Genomic DNA, 24,700 nt, shown 5'->3' with positions numbered 1-24,700 from the left:
CACCCCACCACCACCCCCCCACCACCATGAGGGAGCAGAAATGAGGGCTGTTGTGCTTTTTGTGACAAATTTATGTGTTTTTTTTTTTTTTTTACATAAGGGGGGTTAAACACAAAAGGGCGGCGGAGATCGGGAGGTGGGCGGGGGAGGAGAACGAGGGGGGGGGGGGGGGAACGGCCGCGCGCCCCCGCCGCCGGGGCCTCCGCCCTGGGAAGGGCGCGGGGCTCGTGCCCGCGCCTTGCCCGTTGCCATGGCGACGCTTGACGTCACGGGCCGGGCGGCGGGGCGGCGCGCTGATTGGCCGAGCCGCCCGTGCGCGGCTGCCGAGCTTGGGGAGGGGAGGGGAGGAGAGGCTGCAGCGCCGCGAGCCCCGCACAGTCCGCGCCGGCCGCCCGCCCCGACACACCGCCGCCGCCTCCCGCAGGTAACGGGGCCCCGCCGCGCCCGGCCCGGCGCCCACCGCCCTCCTCGCAGCCTGCCGAGCCCCCTCCGGGGCTGAGCGGGGTGGGGGGGAGCCCGGCGGGCCCTTAGGGGGCGGGTGGGGCCGGCCCCGGGGGTCCCCCCCCCCCCCTCCGCATCCGTTAACGGCCGCTCCCCGCCTCACGCTGAGGCGGAGGGGGGGGGGGGGGGATGTGTGTGAGGGGGGGGGCGCCCCCTCTGCTTCTTCCTCCTCCTCCTCCTTCTCCTCCTCCTCCTCCTCCTCGGGGCTGGAGGCGCCCCGCAGTGGGCAGGGCTGCGGCGCCGAGCCGCCATGACAAAGGCGAGGCGAGGCGAGGCGCTCGGTGCCCCCGCGGCCATCCTGAGGGGCCGCCCCCGGCCGCCATCTCGCGCAGCCCCCCCCCTCCTTCTCCTCCTCCTCCTCCCCTTCTCCTCCTTGTGCCCCCCCCCCCCCCCCTCATATAACAGCCTGAGGAGGGCGGCACCGCCTCCCCCCCCACCCCCCCCCAGGCCGGAGCCGCCTGTAAAATGGCTCCCGCAGCCGCCGCCGGGCTCCCCGCTAGGGGTTGTGCCCCCCCCCCAGCCCTCTATTGCCTGGGCTGAGCCCCGCAGGGTTTTTTATTTTTCTTGTTGTCACCCTAGGGAAGCGAAATGGGTCGGATGGAGCCGGCTTTGAGCGGGGTGTGCGCCGCAGCAGGGTGGATAAAGGGGTTTTGTAGAGCCCAAAGGGCCGCCAGGGCTTTGGGAAGGAGCCAGCCGAGGTGTATGAAAGGTTGGGGGTGAGGAAGGATGGTTCTGAGCTATGGAGCAAAAAAAAAATAAAGGTAGTGGTTATCCCCGTGCAGCAGAGCTGGGTTGGAGGAGCCCTCATGGGGTGCAGGTCGTGAAGCATCGCCACCACCTCCTGCCATCTGAAATACGGATGCTGAAGCGATACCTTACTAAACCCTAAAATTTCCTTTTGTCTCCAAAAAGCCTCTCAGGCTGAGGGGTCAGAAGGTCTAGCATCCCGCCTTTCAGGAGAGGAGGTTAGTGTGGCTGAAATTAGCGTGGCTTTTTGAAATTCAGGTGCTTTAGGTTCTGACTTTGCAGCATCCAGTGTGGGATCGGATTTGCAGATCCATCTGCCAGTTCTTTCTGCACGTAACCATAAGATTTTTGGCACAGCGTTGTGTGGTGCTGTTCATCTTAGCCTTTATTTGCCTGGTTTTGTAGGGGTGAAAAAAGCACTGCTGGCTGCTTCCTTTGTCAATTCTGTTGTATTCACGATTAGATGCAGTTGATGCTGCAGGTTGGATGCGCTCTTATGAGAGAGTGGCAAAGAACTGGGATCATGTATTTGCATAAGATAGGAAGGATTTGCTTCCAGTTCACCTTTGGATGCTTTTGTTTGCATTTTTTGGAGTAATCACTTCTACAAGTTAACAGCTTTTTAGGAGGAATCAATGACTGTGAGTTTTCAATCCCTGTGTCTGAGCACTTGCACGCCTCGCAGTCTAGATTTCAGCCAATTTCAGCCATACCTTGTACAATTCCAGGCTAATTAGAGGATGGTGGCTCTGCATGTGAAGCTAAAACATCTCTTTTCATGAAATCGGTGTCTGAATAATGCCTCACTATTTTTCCTCTTTAGAAACATATCAGCATGGATAAAAATGAGCTGGTGCAGAAGGCCAAACTGGCTGAGCAGGCTGAAAGATATGATGACATGGCAAGTTGCATGAAGTCTGTGACTGAGCAAGGAGCTGAGTTGTCCAACGAAGAGAGGAACCTTCTCTCCGTTGCCTATAAAAATGTTGTAGGAGCCCGTAGGTCATCTTGGAGAGTCGTCTCAAGTATTGAACAAAAGACGGAAGGCGCTGAGAAAAAACAGCAGATGGCTCGAGAATACAGAGAGAAAATTGAGACTGAGCTAAGAGACATCTGCAATGATGTGCTGGTGAGAAATAATGAAACTGTTGATCCATTTTTACTTACCGTTTGCAGGGTAAATGGTGCTGGGTCTTGTAAGGCTGCTTCTGTCTGTTCTTTCATTAAAGTTGTGGCATTTCTGAAGGATGGGATTTAATATTTGTCTTGCTCTTCTTTCCCTCTAATATATTGATTATTTATGTACAAATTAACATAACTATCGATGCTAATGTGTTTGGAGATGTGTTGAAACCTTACGGTAACTTTTAATACCTGTTACTTTATATCTAATATTTCTCTGAGGCTGAAGTAGATACAGGCTTGGTTTGGAGCCCTCTCCTCCAGCCCGCCCCCCTGCAGTACTCGTGTCCTGGATGGCTTTGATTCCTGTAACTTTAAGGCGCTGCACTAGTTGTAAGAGGTAGTTCTTACTCGACGGAAATTGTGCCCCTCCCTGGGTAAGATGATGTAATGTTAGTTATGACTCAGCCATGCAGAAAACTCACTGCAGGAAGAGGCAGTGGGGACGCTGTGATACCTCCTTAAACTTCAGATTTTTAGAAGCAAACTGCAAAGGGGTTCAAGTTCAGCATTCTGTGGGATTCGCAGTTGTGTCACAGTGGGCACGTACCTACCAAGGAACGTTACATTTGCCATTAGGAGGCAGGTTTAGAAAACCTGAACCTCCTCCAAATGCTTATTCCACGTTGTCTTTTTTTTTTTTTTTTAACTGCATACGCTGGTAATGCTTCAGCGAGCACACGAGCAGTGGCCATCCTGTCCTGCCTCCACTCAGGGCAGATGTTGCTGTCAGCTGTAGAATTTCACCCTGGACCGTGGGCCCTGCTGGTGTGTCACCCTGTGTGTGACGGGGCCACATCCCTGGCGGTGACAGCATGCCACACGAGCGGTTTGTAGCAAAGCATGTGCTCCCAGACCTGCTGTCAAACTAAAATTAATGCCACCGAGTAGCACAAACCTGGCTCGCCGTGTCGGAGAGCGAAACGGCATGGGCGGTGATGGCTGCTAGCAGACTGGTTCTCCAAGGGTGTGTAAAAGTCGGCATGGAGAGCTCGGAGCCTTGGCTCCCAGCTCAGGCTGGCTTCCACGGTTATTGTAACACACCCAGTTTCATGTGCTTTGTTGCTCTGTGCGGGGATGGCTCTTCAGCTTCCACTGTGAAAATGGAAAAGCCAAGCTTGTGCATTGGAAAAAGCCTCTTTGCTGTTCCGTGCGTTAAGTGGCAGCTCATCAGGTTAAGCCAGGAAAATAAGGATCCGAATCTGACGTTCTAATTTTGTGATTTCTTTTTTATTATTATTATTAACGGATTTTATTAACGGGGAAAGTCCTCGGGGGTGGATGCTTTCAGTTCAGAGCGATCTGAAGTTCTTTTTGTAAACTGCATGTGGGTTTAAGGATTAATTTTAATTAAGCCGTTGGGCTTAGAAACCCCTTTTTAGTAGAAGTTAACAAAGTGTTTGCAATTAAGTTTCATTCTGATAATGGAAACCAGATTGAGGCAAAACTAGCCTGCTTTTATTGTGCATGCTAAATACAAGAACTAAAACAAAAAAAAAAGTTTTTGAGGCTGCTGCAGCAACTAATGAATCAGGGAGGGGGAAACATGGGTGGGGAATCTTGTTAAATCTTTTGATTCTCAAAATAGGCTTGAACTTCTCTTTGCTGTGCTTAATGAGAGATACGTAAATTATTCAAAAAATTATTATCCTCTGACATGTTACTACTTCTAGGCAGCTAATGTCTCGCTCATTTTCAGTGTTGCCAGTCTGGTTTTTGTTAATAGATTGAGGAAAAAGTATTGTCCAGATGGAACAATGCCTTAGACAGTGATTAACAGCAATAAAACTACTTTTGAGATTTGGGATTTAAAAAGGAAAATAAAATCTTCTTGTATTGAAGAGCCGAGATTTAAAAATGCTTTCAAGTGGCACACACTGAATTTGACATTGATAATTACAGTGAAGGATTAGATTTATGTCTTAAAATATATTCTTGATTCTTTGTTCACATACATTCTTCCTTACCTAGTGACATGACTGATTCCATTGCTTTACTTGAAATCCACTTTGCTTTACCAGAGGAAAAAGGTCTAATAACATAATTTTTTTTTATGAACAGGAGTCTGCACAATGCCACGTGCAAAGGTAGAACTAGGATTTTTTTCTTATCCTCTGTAATTTTTGCACAGCCTGGAACTGCTCACAGAAATGAAAAACAATGCTTACCAAACCTTGATTGGTATGAAAAATGCCTTTAACAGGGCCCAAAGTGTTAAATTTTCAGAGTTCTCAGGCATGAAGCTTATCCATTTTGGCTTAAAAAACAAAAAAGGCAGCTTGGCAACTTGTTTGTATCTTTTATCAAGACTGAATCCATTTGAGCCGTTGTCTTCAGTTGCCTACTGGGCTCTTAAGTAATATTTAATGCCCTGGAGTGTTACGTCACTTCCACGCTCAGCTGTGACCAGAGTCTTAACTTCTGTGTTGAAGGGAGGAAATTAAGGGAGTGTTGAAGCAAAATGTAGCCAAAGCCGGCTCCTCTGAAGCTTCTCGCTCTCTTCCCTCACTTGTTGGAATCAAATTAGTAGCGGTTGGAAGGAACAGCCCTTCTAAGCCAGTAGGTGTGGAGTATGCCAAGCTGCGAGTGGGGTCTGTTCCCAGCTCCCCTGCTAATTTACGGGCTGAATAAGAGCAATGCTGGGCTTTGCTTGCTTCCTAACTGCTGGCGATCGAGAGATAACATGAGCAGTGACGTGGGGCAGATCCAGATGTTTTTCTTCTTTGCACTGACCTCGCTAGAGAGAAGCCAGCATCTACATCCTCGCCATCTTTTTATCTTCCCTTACTTCACCTTTCCACCGAGTACTCGTACAGCTCTAAACAGGTTGAACTCATCCTTCTGCTTGCTGCAGCCTCAGCATGCTGCTGCATGGAGAGAGACCCAAAATCTCTTGTTCTAGCACCAGTTCTCTCAGATGTGCCTGGATACATTCAGGCATATTATAATTAACCCTGATTTTTGGTTCCTTTGGTAGCACCGATAAACTGCAAGTAATGGTGACACATGATGCATACTACAAGCTATGTGCACTGTAACAGTGAAGACTGATTTTCCAAACCCTTTAAGAATAATATAATTTGGGGGGGAGGACGTGGATGGATAATGCATTGCCATATTCAAGCATCCTAAATGTACATATTATAGAAAATTTCCAGCCTCAGAAATTTCATATTGATACAGGAAATTAAGCTTTTAAGCACTTTTCCTGATGTTAGCTAAGTGTGTGCTTCACATCCCGTTTCACTTTTTGGGGCAGAAGGAGGGTCTGTCTGAAATAGCAGTATAATAACCTTTTATTTGTCGTTTCCATAATAAAAATGGATGTTACTTGAACAGGTGTGGATTTTCTTCAGAAAGCCTTTTTCAGTTAAAGGGAAACAGAACTGTAGCTGAAGTAGGTCCCATTAAATGTGTAGTAAGATGAATTTTCCAGCTAATACAGATTCTGAAATACAGAGAACATGTGGAGAGGTCTTTGCACAGCTAGCATCTGATATTTCTTACTGCTTGCGTGTTCTCTGGAGCTCTAAACTACTGCTAGCTTTCAGGCAGTCTGATAATTTAATAATTTGAAGCATGGCAAGCTTTCTGCAGCTTGCTAGGCAGAGTTACTGTCTGCTCTCTAGGCTGGCACGTATGGAAGCACAGTCCCTTGCATTTTTTCTAAAACACCTTGTGATTTTCTTACATTTGCCCCGTGCCCAGTCTTCTGGGTGACCTGCCCCCCCTCCCCCAGGTTCTCCCACAGTTATACCTTAAATTAATCTTTCCCTGCAGTGCACGAGCGCTCTGCTTCCCTCCTTCTGTTCCCTTTGGGTTGTTCCTCTTGAGGTGTAGAGTGCTTCCTGAAGCCCTGGCTCCCATTCAGCCCTCGAGAGCTGCTGTTGCACAGAGGTGCTGCGCCGCGTTCCCCTCCCTGCCAGAAAAGGTTAAGGATAAAGGTGCTGTTCAAGAACAAGATGAATTGCTTGCTGGCTTTTCCAGGTTTTATTTCTTCCTGACTTCATGCTCAAAAGCATAAAATGGTGCTCTTTGTGTACCTAGCTGGATTTCTTTGCATTCTATAAAAAGTAAAACGTCCATAACAGTGGTTATTGTGAACAGGGAAGGTTTGAAAGGTTTAGTAACCTGTTGTGGGGCTGCAGTTCACTGGGGGCTGAGAGTGTAATTCCCTTCAGAATGCATCTAAATGGCTTCTTAGAGAACATACCACAGAATTAATGCTTCTTGCTGTCCTACTCACAAATTCCTCTGTGACTGTTTTCTGGATGCCTGCAAACACCTAATAGGTTACTATTTCAACATCTATAAAACCTGTTTGTGCGCTAACTCCTAAGCGATAGGATCAGGAAACTTAGTCCTCCCCCCTGTAAGAAGCTATGTGTACATGTGAGGTGTTTGTAAAGCTCAGTGTGTCAGGACACAGCTGACCTATAGAGTGGTATAATTGAGCAGACAAGTGGATTGTTTGAGCCACAGTGGCTGATTATCCTGTACAGCCTTCTGATATTTTCATAGTGTAGATGCTAACAAAAAAAAATACCATATTCTGGCTGAAAATTTCCATGTTTAGTTCTCTGATTCCGTCAGACTTCATCTTTTATTTCTGACTCCACTTTTTTCTGCCTTTAAGATCTGTGCCCTTTATCAGATATTTTTAGGAAGGAGGAAAAAAAAAAAAGGAAGAAGTGGTAGAAACTTCTGTCTGCAGAAAGCAGCTCTTTGAAGGAGGATGGTTAACTTTGAAATCTAGGAGTTGTGTGCACCAAGTCTTTGTCTTGAAAAACTTGTTCCATGTCGTTTTAAGCTGCTTTGGTTGAGTAATTATTGAGGTTTGAAGGCAGGCCTTTTAGTTCAACTTCACTCAGAACAGGTGCTGCTTGATCACATCAGTCAGGGTCTTGTCCAGTCAAATTTTGAACATCTCCAAGGATGGAGATTGTGCAGCCTCTCTGGACAGCCTCTTGTAATATTTGTTACACTGGAAGTGTAACCATAAAATATATACTTTTTTTTCTCCTTTTATGCAGTCAGAACTTATACTCCAGCTCTTTTGCTGTGTCTCTTTCTTTCCCTGTAGACCTTCTGGAATAGTCTGGCTCCATCTTCTCTAGTCAGCTGTAACAAGCAGTAAGATCCCTTGGTTTTCTCCAGGCTGAGCAAACCCAGCTCTCAGCCTTGCCTCACGTTTCATGTGCTTCTGCCCCATAATTATGCTGGTGGCCTCCCCAGGCTCATTTTAGGATGTCGATATGTTGGGCGGTGGAGCCCAAACCTGGACAAAAAAACTCTGGTTATCATCTCCTGTGTGCTGAAAGATGGTAACTGGTAACGTGCTAGTGGATGTATGTGAATTAAGTCAGTTCAAAAATCATTTATATGAATAAATCTTTGTTTATTGCAGAGGAGAAAACAGCCAGGGTTTACGCCTTCCCAGGATGGTTATAATTAAAGCTTTTAATTACTCTCCAAGTCTAGCTTTTTCAGTGAAGTTTCAGCTGGGATAATTGTTCAAATACCTTGAAGGGAGGAGGCTGAGACTATTTGTATCAACCTCATGATTTCACTTTGCTAATCCTTTAATCGCTTCCCTAGTTGTAGCTACACCCCTTCAGGTGTTTGTTTTTGTCCTTGTTTTCCTGCAGTGGCGAAAGCACTGCCTAAACTAGAGCAATTTACTTTTTCCTTTAAAAAAAGAATGTGTTGAAAAGCTTTTGAATCACATGGACAAGGTCAAATATTATTATTTTGATAATTTCAATTATTAGTTATCAGCTGTGCAAAATTAATCCTTTTTTCCTACACTATTTATGTAATTCTTTGTGAATGCATGAAATTTCAGTTCATTTTTGAGAGGACTTTTCTGATTCCAGCATCTGAAAGTAATTTACTGATGGTTGGGCTGCAAGAGTAAAGGTGAGACAGCACTTACAGATGGAATTCTTGCTAATATTAAGAATGTTGATGTTCTTGGAGCGCCCATTTATCATAAAGTTGGTCATGGTGCTCTGCACAAATGCAAACAAGTATTTAAACATGCAGTTACCTGTTAAACACACACGGGTGCATGTACATATATGCAGGTATCTGTGCCCTCTCGAATTTGTACAGCAGATCTTTACTATAACCAGTGGCCTGCTGTACTAATTTAAGGTCACATTAATGCTTAATAATTGACTTTGATTAAAAAATAAATTAAGAAAATAAAATAAGAACTGTACATAGGGTTTGTGCTGCTCAGGAGCATCCAGGTAACTTTCTTACTTGAAAGCAACCTCGAGTGTTTGCGTGCCTTATGTCCTTGGAAGTGGTACACAGTTTCAAGCAGCAACACAAAAACAAGTTGTTCAATTTTAGGCATTTATAACAAATGCTCTCCCCCTTATTTCTTGCTGTTGAAGAAGCAAGAACTTGACGCAAGCACTTGGAACTCTTTAGCTGCTAGGTGTGCTCATTTCACTGATACTCAGGAGGCTGCCAGCAGAAGCACTGCTATGGGAAGGTGCCTGCTGCTGCTGGGCCTGAGGAAGATGTGAGTGGCAGAAATACAACATCTAAAACATGCGCAGAGTTGGTGCATTATCTCTGCTCATCTGTAATAAGCAGATGCCAAGCTATCTCTGGTTTTATCTGGAAACTTCTGTCTTGTTACCATGCGTCTGACAGAAATGCACTTTTTTGAAACCAGTTCTCAAACTCTTGTCTTTTTTTAGTTGTTGTTTTTTTTTTCCTGTAGGTAGACGAAGCAGCTCCTGGCTGTTAACCTGAATGTGATCATCTCGTCAGGCAGTAGCTGGCTACCATTTTGAAACAGTTTGGGAGAAAGCTTTGTGCTGTTAAATATGATGGAATAATGTTAAGATGATGATTACCTCTTGAACTTGTTTTTTACTGAATGCCAGCTCTTGCATAGCTGCTTATTTTTTCTTGAAATCGGACAGAAGAGTGGCTGGGCCCCATCTAATGAAGAGTAATAATAAGTCATGCTGCTGCTGAGACAAAGATAAAAAGTAAATTATTTTTTGATGAGATTTAATCCAAATCAAATAATTTAGCAGTTTTTTTTCCTGGTTGTTACTACCCTTTGTGGTTATGCAGGTAACCAAATATTTAACAACAGGAATCTAAGCTACTCAGTCTGTATTCAATCAGCTCCTCCTAGTGCAGAGTGGGTTTACATCTCTAAAATGCCATTTTTGCTAATATTAGCATCCCGTGCTGTAACGAACTGCTAATAGACACGTTGTGTAACGTGGTGCACTTCACATTGCAGATCTGCTCAGAGATTGTTAAATTGCTAGGGATAACTTGGTCTTTTGTTTCTTCTCAAGGATAAGAAGTGTTACATCATGTTTCTGGGGGGGCTTAATAGTATCTCTTCAGAAAGGAAAACTGGAAAAGCTCAAGGCAGCTAGAACTGTGCTCTGGTTTGGAGTGCAGCCAGGACAGCTTGTCATGTAGCCCTACCTGTACAGCAGAAATTCTCATCCAACCCAATTGGTTTCAATTTTGTATTATTACAAGCTTCTCAGAAGGTATTCTGTTTTTTTGTTCTTTGTTTGTTTGTTTTAGGGAATAATGATCTCTTGGCACCGTGCTATTTTGTTGCGAGTCCACAACAGTCCAGAAATAAACTTGAGGTGGTGCCAAAAAGCAGGGAAATGTTGCATATTGGCTTTGGTTCCCAGCGAAGGCTGTTTTTGTGTATTAATGCCTATAGCAATGCCTCAACAAAAGAATAACGAGAAAAATAATTAGGATTAAACTGGCTTATTAGCTGCTGCCTTTTGTATGGATTTTCTCCAAGAGTATATCCTGATATTTAGCGCACCTGTTCCCTGTGCCACCAACACTCGCTGGAGAGCAGAGAGGTGGAAGGAACGAGCTGGGAAGGGCAGGTCTGCAAGGAGAGCTGCAGATCTGCCTGTGGAAGCATGGTATGGAAGATCTCGCTCCCTGCTACCTCATCCCCCTGCTTTTCTTCTCATACTGGGGGCTTTGTGGCTGTAAGAGCCAGATCTTCCCTCTGAACTACCACCCTCTGAACTACCTGTTGTTCAGTGCCACATCTCAGCATATGTGTGAGCACGAGGGTGATTTTTTTCTGGGTGTCCTACTTAGTTCTCTCATGTCTTCCTCTGATTGCCCACATGTGACACTGCTTTTGTTCTCTTTCCTACAGAAATATATTTAGACCGTTTTTAACAGCATCTTCTGCATAAGCTAAAAGTTCTTGCCATTCCTTGCCTGCTCCACAGGATTCCCTTTTCTCCAGCAGCTTTTTAGCTCTGTCAGTTACCCTCTTATTACTCAGGACTGTCTCCTTCATTTTCCCCCTTCCAGATCTTCATCAGATCAGCAGCTGCTTTGCTGTAACCATTAACATTTTTCCTGTCCTTACCAGTCCTAGGTAAGCTCCAGGAGTCCTGCTCTTCCCCGTGTCCCAAATCCTGCATTCCTCCCCTGCTCAGGCTCATTATTCTCACCTTGTCTTCCCTCGCCTCGCGTTTTTCAACCTGCTGCTGCCTGTGTGGGCAGCCACTTTGATGGGAGGAGGGGATAACTGGTACTGAGGGCAGGCAGCAGTCTTCTTTCCTTCTTCAGCAGCTGTTTTACCAGCCAGTGGTATTTGACAGATCTTCTTGTATGCCTGTTCTGCTGGGGAAATGAGTAGGTAGAAATCTCGAGCTGACTTTAAACAAGAGGCTTTGCTGTTGGCCAGAGGAGAAGGCTGGCAGCAGAACCATCCCTTCTGTGGAGGTTTGTTGGTTTTCTGTTTCCCAAGAGAGCCGGAGGTCACCAACGAGGCAGCAGTTGTAAATCCCCTTAAAAATCAAAATTTGCCATTTTCCTCCAGCAATTCAGATAGATGTCTGGAAATAAAACTTGTGGTGGCCACAGATGGCTCGGTTGAACCCTTTTTAGTGGGCACACAGATCTGTGCGGGGTGGCTAACTGCAGGTAGCATTTTGTAGCCTGTGTGAGTTGCCTAGCTGGGGTGCTGACACAGAACACACACACACAGAAAACCAAACACTAGCTTTTTGTAGGATCAGTAGCTATCATGAATTTACCCAACACACGTGACCGACTTTAATTTTGGCATCAAAATAGAGGTAGGGAGTAGTTCAACCAGGATGTTCTGCAGTTACTACTCTGGTTAGTTGGCTCTGCTCGGGACTAAGTGCGTGTAGTTCTTCCTGCCATGTGTGTACCCGATCAGAATCAATGTGATAAATGTTTGCCTGGCTGCACCTGATGCTTTACATCTATAAAGTATTTCCACACCTGTAGAAATGAAGTCGTTACCCTGGGAGATCTGGAACACGAGAGGAGCTGGGTACTCTGGTTTGCACTTGGTAAGTTTATTAGTACATCCCAAATACACCCCAAAAGCTAATTCAGGAGATTCAGGGGTCTTCAGTTGACTGCAGTTTCGTTGCTTGTTCAACCACAGGGCTTCAGCTCGATGCTGCCTTCCTAACATCCTCCACATCTCTCCCTCTTCCACTCCTCACCTTCCTTCATAGACCACAAATAAAGAGCTGCCTGGATGGTGTCAAAGTGCAGCGTGAGCTTTTGATTCTAATTTAGAAATGGTAAACTCTTCAAATGATTTGAAGCTATCTGGTGGCCTTCTGAAAGAAAGGCAGACTTGAGCACCGATGCTTTTAAAAGCTTTTTTTTTTTTTTAAAGTGGTTTAAGGCAAAAGTAACAATTCCTTGTAGTCACATATCTGCAGCTTCCTTGGTGCAGAGTACTGTGGCTCTTAAGGTAATGGTGATTTAAAGGGAGCTTGGACGAGTGTGTAGAACGTGGCCAAGCAGCCTGCTGAAGGTTACCACACTTAGAAACCACATCTGGCTCAGGAAGTCCCTAGGCATCGATGGAGGCCAACGGAAGCATGGTATTTTCTTGTTTTTTTGTATGTTTTTCTAACGGAAGCCTCTTTGGGGCATTGTTGTGGGTGGGTTGGACAGAACAGCCCTGTCTTCCAGGGCAATCACCCCTGTGTTCTTGTGAAAAACACAGCGCTCGTGTTGTGCTCCTGAAGAAAGGTGATGGCACGCTGCCTACATCATGAAATTAGGCCGCTGTCCCTTAATAAGAAATGGCAAAGAAATAGGTTTTCAGGCTGAGCTTAAAGACGACACGCTGCTTCTTTCATGCCTTCTGGGCGGATTTATAAAAAGAGAAAGCCCTTCCATATGTTCTTCAGCCCTATGCCATGTTCACTCATCATCAATTTGTGGGATTAAAATTCAGCAAATTCTCCCGTGTAACTTCTCTCCAAAAGCAGCAGTAATGGCATAGCTGTGTCAGATGGCTTTGACACTTCTTGAAAACAAAAGGCCTGCCACGTTAGCTCTGAGCAAAACTGATACCGTTTAAATTAGCTACTATTTTTCAGCGTGTTCCTCTCAGGTTTTGCCTCTCTTAAGCTCGGTCCTTTTGTGCAGGAGATTTTTCTCCCCCTTTGATATTTCGAAAGGTTTTTACTCAACTATTTATCTTACTGGTAGCTAATTGCTGGTGTTTAAACATTTTTATATATTACCTGCTCATTTACAATTATATTGCTGTGCAATCAGGTGACTTTATTCTTATGACCTGTTTGTCAGAAGAGGAATATCTTGAATAGAAAATTGAGCTGTTGCTGCAGTCCTCAAGAGCTTTAGGAATTATCTAAAGATTCCACACCACACGTACTGAAACTGAGCCCATATTAAAAGGAAATGCATGCAGGGCTACAAGCAATGGAGCAAAACTGAGGCAGGGATTTCAACACTCTTATGGTGGATTTGGGAATGGTCTTCTGGCCTGCACAAGTCATTTGCCAAAGATGTAAGCAAGTACTTTCAAAAGAAAGGTATTTTGAGGCTTCTTGTGAAAGGAAAAGACTATTCAAGTCGTCTTGGGTTGGCTTCCTGTCTTCAACTGAAGCTCTCACCACAACGTGACAAATTTAAGCCTGTATGCTTGCAGAAGAAAGCAGGCTTCTTGTAGAGGGTTTGTTTTTGTTTTTTAGACTGAATTACTACTGTGATCCTTCCTTCATACTCCTCTTGAGTCTAGTGCTCACCTTTAAGACTGTCTTGCAAAACCACAGGAACAAGTCCTTGGGGCCTTTCATCCAAAACGCCTTGTGCCTGTGGTTAGCATGGCCATCTGTTGAATGCGTCCTGCTCTGGCTAAAGAACATAATTAAAAAGGAACAGAATAAATCTTTCTCATTTAGTTTTTATTTTAATGCAAGCCAGAACTGAAGCTCGCTGGTCGAATAATAAATTTGTGCTGATGCAGCCTGTTACATCCTTCGAGACAAAGACTTTCTCTGCTGCATACTTGCTGGGGGTGGGGGAATGTACCAAATTTGTGAGATTGCTTATCTGTGGTATGCGTCAGCATAGCTGGCATCTCTCAGGGCTGAATGCACTTTCTCTACCAGACCAGAGGACAGACGTGTTGTCTGGACCGCGATTGCTGCCAGCTGTGACGTGTTGAGCCCGAGCTTTTCATTGCTGATGTATTTGTAAGAGTTGATATTCAGATTTAATCTATGCATGTTTAAAAACAGACCCCAAAAAAGTGAGTTTCCATTGAAAATCCCTTTGGAAAGACTGCTTGTGACTCTGCTATGAGAAGTATTTGAAGCACTTGCACAAGCTGTTACAGGTTTCTGCTGTACAGCACTCAGATGCTGCTGCATCCCTGTCTGCTTGACTACAATGCCGTGGTTTGTTTCACAGCAGCTAAACGCTCTTGCTGTCAAATTAAAAGCTCTGGCAATTACAGCTGGGGGAGTAGAGGGCTGGTTTGGGGAGATAAGTTGTTTCTACAAGATTCTCATTCCAGCACTGCAATTAACTGCCCATGGAGGTGTAGTTAGTGCATACTTCAATATATATTATATATAATACTTTTATATATTTAAAAAAAATCAAAAATAGGCAGAAATTTACATGATAGCTAGGATATCTTGAAGAAGCAGGACAACTTAGCAAGGGTACATAGCATCTGTATGATACATTGCTATTCGGGACGTCCTTCCATTGTCAGGACACTGCGTGCGTTGCAGTGCTGTGGCTTACCTAACGAACTTCTTAATTAGGGACTGGCATGTTGGTCCTGTCCCGGACTAGTTTCTAGCACTTCAGTGCCCCATGTGGTGATGAGCACTACGCTGATAACCACCCACTGCCATCTACCTACCTTGTTTCTCCTTTAGCAGTTGATATATTAGAACAGAGCAGTTGAAGCATTGGTAGGACTGTTGATAGATTTCTGGAGAGGGGAGAGAGCTCCTCCTTTCAGTAATCTTACAGACTGGCTCTCAGGTCTTGCTGTTACCGTTTATGAAGTATTCAGCATAAATAAAATTCTCCCAGAGGTGCATGAGAAGACTTTCACCCCAACAGGAGCGAGCTACCCATGCAGTCAGAGACTCGTTGTATAGGTTATGCTGTAGGAATAGCTATTCAGTGGGATTTTCTTGGTTCCTCTGTCTTCCCAAGTCAGCTTGGGTTCAGAACCCTCTTCATTTCACTGTTTACCCACTGTCCAAGCTGCTGTTTTGCCCTATCCAATTATGAAGACTTCATTAATTGGTAGTCTTCCCTCCTCTGTGTCTGCTGGTGCAATCAACCCCTTCAGTTAGATGTTGGCCAACAACTTGACCTCCTTTGGGACCGAAGTGAAGTTCAGGTCTGGGGGTTTAGCTGCTGCTGTGGGAGTGAGCGGAGCTGTATTGTTCAGTCAGCTTCCTATAGAGGTGATGAATAACTTCTCTTTCTGGAATTGCTGCAAATATTTTGGTCTGGGCGCTTAATGGAGGGCACAGAAGGAGGGCAGCTCCCTGTGGTGCCAGAGGGTGGGTGCAGACTGACACACCTGGCTTAATTGCAGCCCTGCAGAGACAGCCTAACGAGCCTCCTTCTCAGCAGCGAGGAGGAACCTTCACTTGTCATTGAAGTCAGAGCTGCTTGGCACTGATGAAGAATGCCAGAGCTGCAAATCCTGGAGCTGTGTGATGCTGAGAGCAGAATGTATAAGTAGTGGCAGAGCCAAAGTGTGTGACCCACAGACCTGACCGCCTTCTGCTTCGTGCCAGCCGTGCTGGGGCAGCGTGGTCATGTTCTCTCCTGCTCTTTCTGTCAATGACAAAGTTCTCTGTTGCTTCTGTCCACTGGTTTACTGCCCACAGGTGCCTGTGTGGGGTTGCAGCACACTGGTTCCAGCTTACTGTAGTCCAGTTAAGCCTGTCCCAAGCGCTCATCACGTAAGACACTCAGTAAACCTGCAGGTCTAGAGGAAAGCACTGTAAGGCAGCCGTGGCTCTGGAAAGATGAGCTAAAAACAGTGAAGCAAAACTGAAATGTCATTCTTCTAATTTCAAGTGAAAAGCGACGCCCAAAAATTCGTACTGAGACCTCTTTTAAAAAAATTGTTTGCTATGTAGCCATAGCAAAGTTTATGTAACAGCTTCTGATTGCATTTTCAGTATTCAAGAGCACTTCTGCACTTTTTTTTTTCCTGGCTTTTAAATAACTGGCTTTTCTTTCAAAGTCTGACTTTGAGCACTCACTATCAAGAAGTTTGACAGGCTTGTACCTTAATTTGACTAAATGTGTTGGAGCTAGTGACTTTTTTTCTTTCTTTTCATCATAATAGAATTCTTACTAAATTACATGACTGCCTCAGCTGGGAACTCGCTATGTTAATTTAATAAGCAGCTAGAATAATCTAGAAAAACCTGGTCTTAACTGGCAGCCTACGGGGAGGATTTGGTGGGGTGACTTCAGAGAGCTCCCCTTTGCTTGGGAAGGGATGGGAAGACCTGTTAGGGCAGCACACAAATAGCTGATCCTCCTCGGTGCTGCTCAGCTGTTGAGAAATTCAAGGATCCAGGTTCACCTTGCAGTTTCTTTTGGTGATTCTGGTGTTGAGTTCCAGTTAATCATAACTTTAAAAAAGCCTCATTAGCCTGCCCTAGTTCTTGGTGCCCATTTATGTAAGATATTTGGGTCTCTGATTTGGCAGCTGATGTTTTGAATCCTTTTATCACCTGTGGATCCAGACTTTCTTCCATTGTGTGTGCTCTGCCCAGACTCTTTGGATTACCTTATTTTTGTCAAGGCCTACAGGAACCCTTCCTGTGGTTCTTACAGATTCATCTGCAAACCTAACACAGCCTCTTTTTCTGTTCTCCCCATGGAGCATTCCTTTTTGGTGCCTTGAATTGTGATCCAGGACACATTCCCCTTAACTGACAATGCTATGTAAGACGTGAAGAAAACAGGCAGAAAATCAAACTGTCTTGACTATGAGAGATGGTAGTGTAACCGAACTGTTGGTTCAACGAGCTGTACGAGCACGCATGTTCACAACACTGTGTTCTTTGTTTCTGTTTCAGTCTCTGTTGGAAAAGTTCTTGATCCCTAATGCTTCGCAAGCAGAAAGCAAAGTTTTCTATTTGAAAATGAAAGGCGACTACTACCGTTACTTGGCCGAGGTTGCTGCTGGAGATGACAAGAAAGGTATTGTATGGCAGCGCGTCACCGCCTGTTGTCACGTTGGGTTGCTTTTGGTGAACAGTGACACTACTGTAGTTGTGGAATACTTCTGTTTGGGCTGTAAATTTCTTTTGTAATAAGCCTCCTGTTTCCTAAAGAAAAGTCATAGGTTGCTGGCTTTCAAATGAGTTATTAAAATTTGAGCCAGGGAACAGATGTTCAGTCTGGAAATCAACTCCACTTCATGCACATGAGCAGCTTATCACTGAAATATGAGTTTGTGCATCTCTTTCCTGGCTGAGCATTGTTTTCGCATCTTCACAGGGAGTCAGTCAATCTAGCTTTTTGAAGTCCTTTTCATGCTAGTTCTGCATTTTTACAGCGTATCTGCATAGGTTCAGTGATCAAAGACTGCAGTACACCTGGAGAAGAACAGGATTAATGAACTAAATGGTGCTGTTAGGTGAGCTTGTTCGATAGCCATGATAGTTTAATCTCCAAATGTTTTTTGATTTCCTAAACTTGTTTATATCTTCACTTAAGCAGCTTGTCCTAATTGCAGGTAAGTTGCCTTCACCTAAGTGTGGCTAGTAAAATTAAAATAAGGTACTTAACTACAGCAGTTAAGCCACCTAATATATTGTAGCATTACAACAAGTTAACTCTGTGCAGCCACCTTCAATTCAAGAGGATACATTACGTTAGGTGGAGCTTGTGAGCACTCCTAAATCACTTCCTGGGGCCAGTTTAGGGCTGCAACCAGTGCTCAGAAGACCAGTGCTCTTCAGCACAGAGCCCAGTCTGCAAGTTCTGCCAGCCCTGCGCTGTTTCCTTGCAGACTCAGTTTAATCTGTTACTCAGTCTGTGGAAGTATGGGATATTTGGGAGCGTGCGGACAATCCAAATGCATGGACTGCTGTTGTCTTGCCTCGTATATGTTTTATCCACATCACTTGTGGTAGCCCAGTTTCCCCAGTATGCTAGATAATGGGGAATTGAATAAAGTTACTGAGACTTAAATAGGGCTTGATTTGACTTCTGATACTTACCGCATGCAAACTGACCCATCCTTGGTGACTGCAGAACTCTGTAACCTGTGGTCTGTACTGTCACAGCCCTAAAGGAGCTATGTTCCATTTAGTAGTCTCTCATTTACAGACCTGGAAGGTATGATGTTCTGCTCATGGTGAGGATTAAGTTGCAGGCTATAAAATCAGACTGTTAAAATCTCTGCTTAATGTGGTTTTAAAATTCATTTTTAATCAACCCGATCTCCTGCCTGAGCAGTTTTTAGTGGGTTTTGACTTACCAAATAAAGAAAACGAATTGAAAGCACCCTGGCTCCTAGTTGCTATGGCTCCTAAACTGAAGATCTTTTTTGTAGGTGTTTCATCTTGCAGGCTTTTCCTGCATGCTGTGATGGGTAACATTGAAGAGCAACTGATAAGTGGTTTTTAGGAAATAATGGCTGTTCAGAATAATATTCTTTTGCAGAATAATGCAATATCAGGATAAAGCTCCCAATTCTAGAAATTGGATTTCTGTTTTCATAAGTTATTGTATTGACAGGGGTTTCTTTTAGCTGTTCAGTGGACACGAGTGTCAAGCAGGTAACCTTACCCTGCTGTTTTAGCCTTGAACTTTGGGATTGTGCAATGCTATCTGTCTGAGCAGAACAAGGCTGAAAATCTTGCAGCCTTTTTATGCTGGATGACTGATTTTAAAACAAATAGAATATATCTAATTCTGCTCGCAGTTCCATGAATCCATGCTCAAAAGGTAACTCTTGTCAAATAAGGAAAAAAAAGTACTTTTTTTGAAGCTATTTATGTTAAAGAAAAAATGTTTAAAATGAAGCACTTACCTTCATGTCTTGAAGGTGTTTATTTTTCAAGGTACTTGTTCTGGCTTTCATAAACAGCACCATTTTCTAGCTCTTTTCCATTACGGAAGGAGTAAAACACATCCCACTAGTTCTAAATTTAACTTCTTGTAAAACCAGTTCTTCTCAACTGTAATGAGCTAACTTCTGGTGATTTTCAAGGTGGTGTGGTGGTTGTCTGACTTCTGAAGCACTCCATTATTGGTAGTAAGTGAAGAGGGGACAGAGCCCTGAATAATTGTGCAGTGAGTGTCCTTCCTCTTCCACGCTGCAGAGGACAACATGCTTTAATTTGGGGGAATTCATTCAAAGCTGAACCAACTGAGATTACATAGGCATCCTGAATATTGGTGTTCGGTTATTCTCAGATTTTGAGTGCTCTGACATGAATGTTGATATTTTTGAGTCCTTAACCTTAAGATTGCTTTCCTCCTTTTTGGCTATGTGACTGGCACTCCTGCAGAGATCACACTGGATGCATTTCTGGCTTGATCTAGAAACGTTAGAATGTGAATCCTTTTGCATCTGAGTTGAATTCCTTCCTGCACACCTTTTTTCTCAGCTGCTATTAACAATCTTTGAGAGTGTAGGGGACAATGGTGACTTTGTTCTCAGTGTCTTACACTTTACCTCCTGCAGTCATCAAGGGCATAGTCCAGATTGTAAATGGTGTTGGACCATAACCTCTGACTCGTGCAGGCACAGGCTGCTCATAAGCTCAAGTGTGTTCAGTGAGAATGGTGTCTGGAACAGTTCCATTTTAGTAAACACTGTATAGTTCAATTTTTTCCTACTTTTTTCCTGTAACTGAGTGGGAATTCACAGATGACTGTAACAGAAAAGATCCAGCGAGATACACAAAGGTAATCAGGGCTTTTTGTGACTAAAATGTGGATCTCTGTGCAGTACTTATTGGAACCGTGGTATTACATCAAACCTGCGTGTAGTTGAACCTTCAACTTTGTACCTTTTTCATTTAGGCAGTGAGTTTTATATTTGTCAAGCACTGTAAAAGTGCTGTAAGCATTTGATTGTATTTGCAGATAGTCACAGTGTGACAGGGAGATGCTCTAACCTATGATCGAGTGGCAACTTCCTGTTTTTTTACCCATTTAAAAATATGATTTAGTAAAATCTTTATAAAACAACTTAAGTGCTTATTCACGAGCATTGGCTCTTAACATACTTTGTTCATGCAACCATGAACACAGTCCTTATTGTATTTCTGAATACGCTATTTGAATTATTTACTTGTTGTGTTTTTGTGTGTGTGGTTTTTTTCCCTAAAGGGATAGTGGAGCAATCACAACAGGCGTATCAAGAGGCTTTTGAAATCAGTAAAAAGGAGATGCAGCCAACACATCCCATCAGATTAGGTCTGGCTCTAAACTTCTCCGTGTTTTATTATGAGATTCTCAATTCCCCGGAGAAAGCCTGTTCCCTTGCAAAAACGGTAGGTCTGTGGGGGTGGAAAATCCCACTTTATTATTTACATAACCTTTTGTCACGTGTCTAATGAAGTTTGTTTTTGAACTGTAGGCTTTTGATGAAGCAATTGCTGAACTTGATACATTAAGTGAAGAGTCATACAAAGACAGCACACTAATAATGCAGTTACTGAGAGACAACTTGACAGTGAGTATCGTTAAATCTTACGTATTTATTGGTAGTGGGGTTGGTCTTTACAACAATTAGAGTTGCCCCCTTCTTTCTTAACTTCTATTTATTGTTATTCTTAGCTGTTATTTACTTACAGGCAAGCTTACATGATATTTCTGAGCTATATCTTTTTCTCCTGCCTAATCTCTTGTGTCTCCAGGCGAATTAACATAACACATTTTTCTAACAAAAGACAGATTGACCACATTTTTATTTTATTTTGTTAATCCAAGTAATTTAGCATGTTTAAGTGATGTGGTACGGGGACTGTGACCACTGACAGTGCTCTCTTTTATTGTAACAGCCTTAGAGAAAACAGTCACATTTGCCATCTCAAAACTTCCATCAAATCTCACATAGCTTGATCTCTATTTGCATCTGTAAGAAGCAGACCCTGTATGAAAACTCAAACAAAGCCAGCACGTCCATTTAAGGACCTGCTGGGGGGGGGGGGGGGAGGGAGGAGGGCGTTGGTTTCAATTTTGGTAAAGCTGAAATTGGAATCAGTGCTAGCCAGGCTATTTCTGGGGAAGTCATAAAACAGCCATATTAATTCCTTTTGACTTGGACTCCGCTGTAATCACGATCTTCATTGTGTGTGTGTGGTTTTTAACCTATTTTGAACTTTAAAACTGGCAAAGATAAACATCTAAATAGTAAGTGTAAGCAAGCATGCATTACTGTAATTAATGACACAGTTCACGGTCATCTTGTAAGGGAAAGGGAGAACTGGAAGCAAGAGCAGGAAAATAAGAAGCACCTCTCTTGTTGCCAGACGTAACCCCTTGTTCATACGTTCATCTGGAATTGGAGACAGCAAAATAGCTGGACTTCTTTTAACATAACTACAACTAAAGTCGTACAGTTGCATAAAGTTGGAGCTGCCACACCTTCTATTTCTGTTTCTAACACATTATTTGCCTATTTCTTGGGACCTTTTCCATGAGAATGGCAATTTAATACTACTGGAAAATTACATGTGATGATTCCAGCTGTTGCTTACAAAACAAATGGCAGAGATTTCTCAACTTGTGTAACAGAGACAGATACAGGATTGGCCTCGCTTTCAGTGCGTGTGTGCGCGTGCTGTCCCTTGGGTGAGATTGCTCAAGAGCTGTCCTCTGAATGAGAGATCTGTTGAAACAGAAAATAGAAGCTGACTTTAATTGCTAGCTTTCCAGTGAAAATAATGTAAAGCTTGTCACAGCAGTTGGAAAGCAGCTTGCTTCATGCAAGAGCAAAAGTTGGACTGAGATACCCTGCTGCTTCTATTATGATAGAAGGGCAATGATAGTTGATGTAAGGTTTACATTATAAGGGAGAAAACTGTAGATAGCTGCAAGACTCCATGTCCCTGGATGGATGGATGTGTCTTGCCTTAAATGTTTAGTGTGACCCGTGTGAATATTGCTCTCACAATGATTCAGTGTTTTTTCCTCAACTTCTTGAGGTAGGAAGTAACTTCTGATATATGTGTGACTGATAAAGACTGCAATTAAAATCATAAATGTGAAAAGTTCTGCTAGTTATGCAAGTCTCTCACACTCTTTTGGATGTAGGCTTTTAACAGGGATTCAGCATGCTGATCAATTTTATGCAGTAGCAGTTTCCTCAGCTGATGATTCTTTGTCTCGTCTGGCTGAAGAAGAGACTGTGTTCATTCTCAGGGGGGATTGAAGGTAGAGAAGTGTTCAGAGGACTGTTTAATATAATATAGCAGGTCAAAACTTGTTTTACTGGGCTGGGAGGTGGGGGGCGTGGAATCTTTCCCCATTTCCTTTCCCATAAAGGTCCCCCAACAGATTATTTAAACTCTGCTTTCAGTTGGTAATCCTTTTTATATTATCCAGGCTGTTTTTTATTGAGTGAATAAAGGTATGTACATGACCCTAGATATTCTAGGGGTGAAGACTTAGGGTAGAAGCACCTGATAAAGTTCTGATTAAAAGCTCTTCTTACTGACTGTTCCTTACAAATGCATGGAGTAGCACTGAAATTGAGAATAATGGATTTGAATGTAGTGCAGGAGCTGGAAACAGACCAGTATGATGTTGTCTCAGCAATGTCTTCTTTAGTGCAGATGTGTCTTGAGAGTAAGAACATGGTCTTGCTGAAGTCTCTGTATTGCGTTGTACTTCTGGAAAGGGTAAAATGTTCTGGTGTTGAATTCTTTAAGCATCACGTAGGACCTACAATTATTGGTAGATCCCAAAGCAATGCTAAGATGTGGGTGGACAAAGAATTAAGTTGTTCTCAGGTTTTACCACCTAATGCCATAGAGCATGAAGGATTCAGTTAAGGCTGCTCTAAATCCATGGTGAGAGATAACAAATCATATTGGGCTGGGAGTAGTTTGGAAGCAGTCAGTGTAGCGAAAGGCTTGGTTCACAAAATAACTTCTTTGCCCTGGGTGTTGCCCTGGAACTGGTGCTTAGTTGCTTTAGTGGTACTTAATCTTGATACATGGCTCCTTAATGTGATTTTATGGAGCTGAAAATAGGATTTGGTACATACAGCACGCTTAGCCTGACTTTTCTTCCCTCCTTCCACTGCCCTCTAAGTTTAGAAGCTCTGTGCCTACCCTTAAGCAAATTTTGGATCCATTAACCAAATAGAGCCAGGGGATAGCAGTTTTAGTGAAATATCTTGGTTTAAAAAAAAAAATCTTTAGATGCCTATTCTGAAGAAAAGGCAGCATTCGCTCTGCCACTGGCTGTGGAAAGACACCTTTACTGAAGCTTTTCCTTCAGAAAGATGCATAAAGCTCACTTGAGGAGAAAGTACCAATCCACATGAAACCAAGTGTTGTTAGTTCCTTGTTCTCAAGCATCTGTTCCGTAGGTGTGACTCTGGCCTGCTTGTAGTCGTGTTCTGGTGAGCCTTGTGAATACGAGATCTTGGTTTTGACTGTTCACGAACTTCCTCATTAAAAGCAGCGTAGGGTTGGGTCACCTAGCACTAGCTTTATATTTTGTTTTGGGTGGAAGCAATAGCCATTTACTTCTGCTTTCCTGCAAAGAGAAATTTATTAAACGTGCTTTTTATCCCCCTGTGGTGCTTAGTATGGCCTCCCACAATATTATTAGAAACTGGGCTTCTCAAATAATCATCGATTGTTGGTTGTAAGTACTACTATCTTACCTGTTTTACTCCATTTTTCCCCCAAACAGTTGTGGACATCGGATACCCAAGGAGATGAAGCCGAAGCAGGAGAAGGAGGGGAGAATTAACCAGCCTTCCAACTTCCGTCTGCCTCATTCTGAAATTTACACAGTAGACCATTTGTCATCCATGCTGTCCCACGAATAGTTTTTGTTTACGATTTGACAGGTTTATGTTACTTCTATTTGGATTTCTATATTTCCCATGTGGTTTTGTTTAATATTAGGGGAATAGAGCCAGTTAACATTTGGGGAATTTATCTGTTTTCATCTGAGGTGGCCAATATAGGGTTGTGAAATTTTTATACAAGTTTTACATGTTTGGCATAGTACTTTTGGTACATTGTGGCTTCCCACAAGGCCAGTGTTAAAACAGCTTTCTATGTCAAGCAAAGACGACTGCTTGCATATTGGTCTGTCGCGGTGGAAAAAAGGGATAATTGGTTGCAGCCACAGGTGTAGTTAGCATGCGTACTCGAGCTGGAGCACACATGGCTGTGAACAAAGCGATGCCCCACAGGTCTTGCGTGTCAAGCAAACGTGAAATCTGTGGAATATACCAATCAAGTGTACATCTCTGATTGCAGCTGAAGTGTTCCTTAAGGCAGTTTGAAAACCCAGTCAGCTTTCTCTAGAGAAGGACAGAGAAACGGTTCACATTCCATTATTTGTAAAGTTACCTGCTGTTGCTTTCATTATTTTTGCTACACATTTTATTTGTATTTAAATGGTTTAAGCAACCTAAGAACAAATGTACAAGTAAAGATGCAGTAAAAATGAATTGCTTGATATCCATAATGACACTGTATATCGAGCACAGCAGTAAAACAAAAACCCATGTATTTAACTTTTTTAGGTTTTTTGCTTTTGTGATTTTTTTTGATACTTGCCTAACATGCATGTGCTGTAAAAATAGTTAACAGGGAAATAACTTGAGATGATGGCTAGCTTTGTTTAATGTCTTATGAAATTTTCATGAACAATCCAAGCATAACTGTTCAGAACATGTGTATTAAGTTGATGTAAGTGGAATAAAAGTTTTATGAATGGA

At 43.4% G+C, this 24,700-nt stretch overlaps 1 protein-coding gene across 1 annotated transcript; it reads left to right on the top strand.

Moving 5' to 3' along the window:
• Positions 1-265: 265 nt before the first annotated feature.
• On the top strand, positions 266-24,700 carry YWHAZ (tyrosine 3-monooxygenase/tryptophan 5-monooxygenase activation protein zeta). Its single transcript, XM_068672400.1, has 6 exons — positions 266-424; positions 2,072-2,377; positions 16,848-16,971; positions 20,119-20,282; positions 20,369-20,464; positions 23,659-24,700. The coding sequence occupies exons 2-6, from the start codon at positions 2,084-2,086 to the stop codon at positions 23,716-23,718; spliced, it is 738 nt and encodes a 245-aa protein (XP_068528501.1). The 5' UTR covers positions 266-424; positions 2,072-2,083; the 3' UTR covers positions 23,719-24,700.

This window comes from Anas acuta, chromosome 2 (assembly GCF_963932015.1).
Source record: "Anas acuta chromosome 2, bAnaAcu1.1, whole genome shotgun sequence".
NCBI lineage: Eukaryota > Metazoa > Chordata > Aves > Anseriformes > Anatidae > Anas > Anas acuta.
This window is presented reverse-complemented; position numbering and strand designations above follow the sequence as displayed.

Coding starts and splice junctions, on each gene's coding strand:
- YWHAZ (XM_068672400.1), top strand. CDS start 2,084: ATGGATAAAAATGAGCTGGTGCAGAAGGCCAAACTGGCTGAGCAGGCT. Junction 2,378..16,847: donor ACATCTGCAATGATGTGCTG/GTGAGAAATAAT, acceptor TTTCTGTTTCAG/TCTCTGTTGGAAAAGTTCTT. Junction 20,465..23,658: donor TACTGAGAGACAACTTGACA/GTGAGTATCGTT, acceptor TCCCCCAAACAG/TTGTGGACATCGGATACCCA.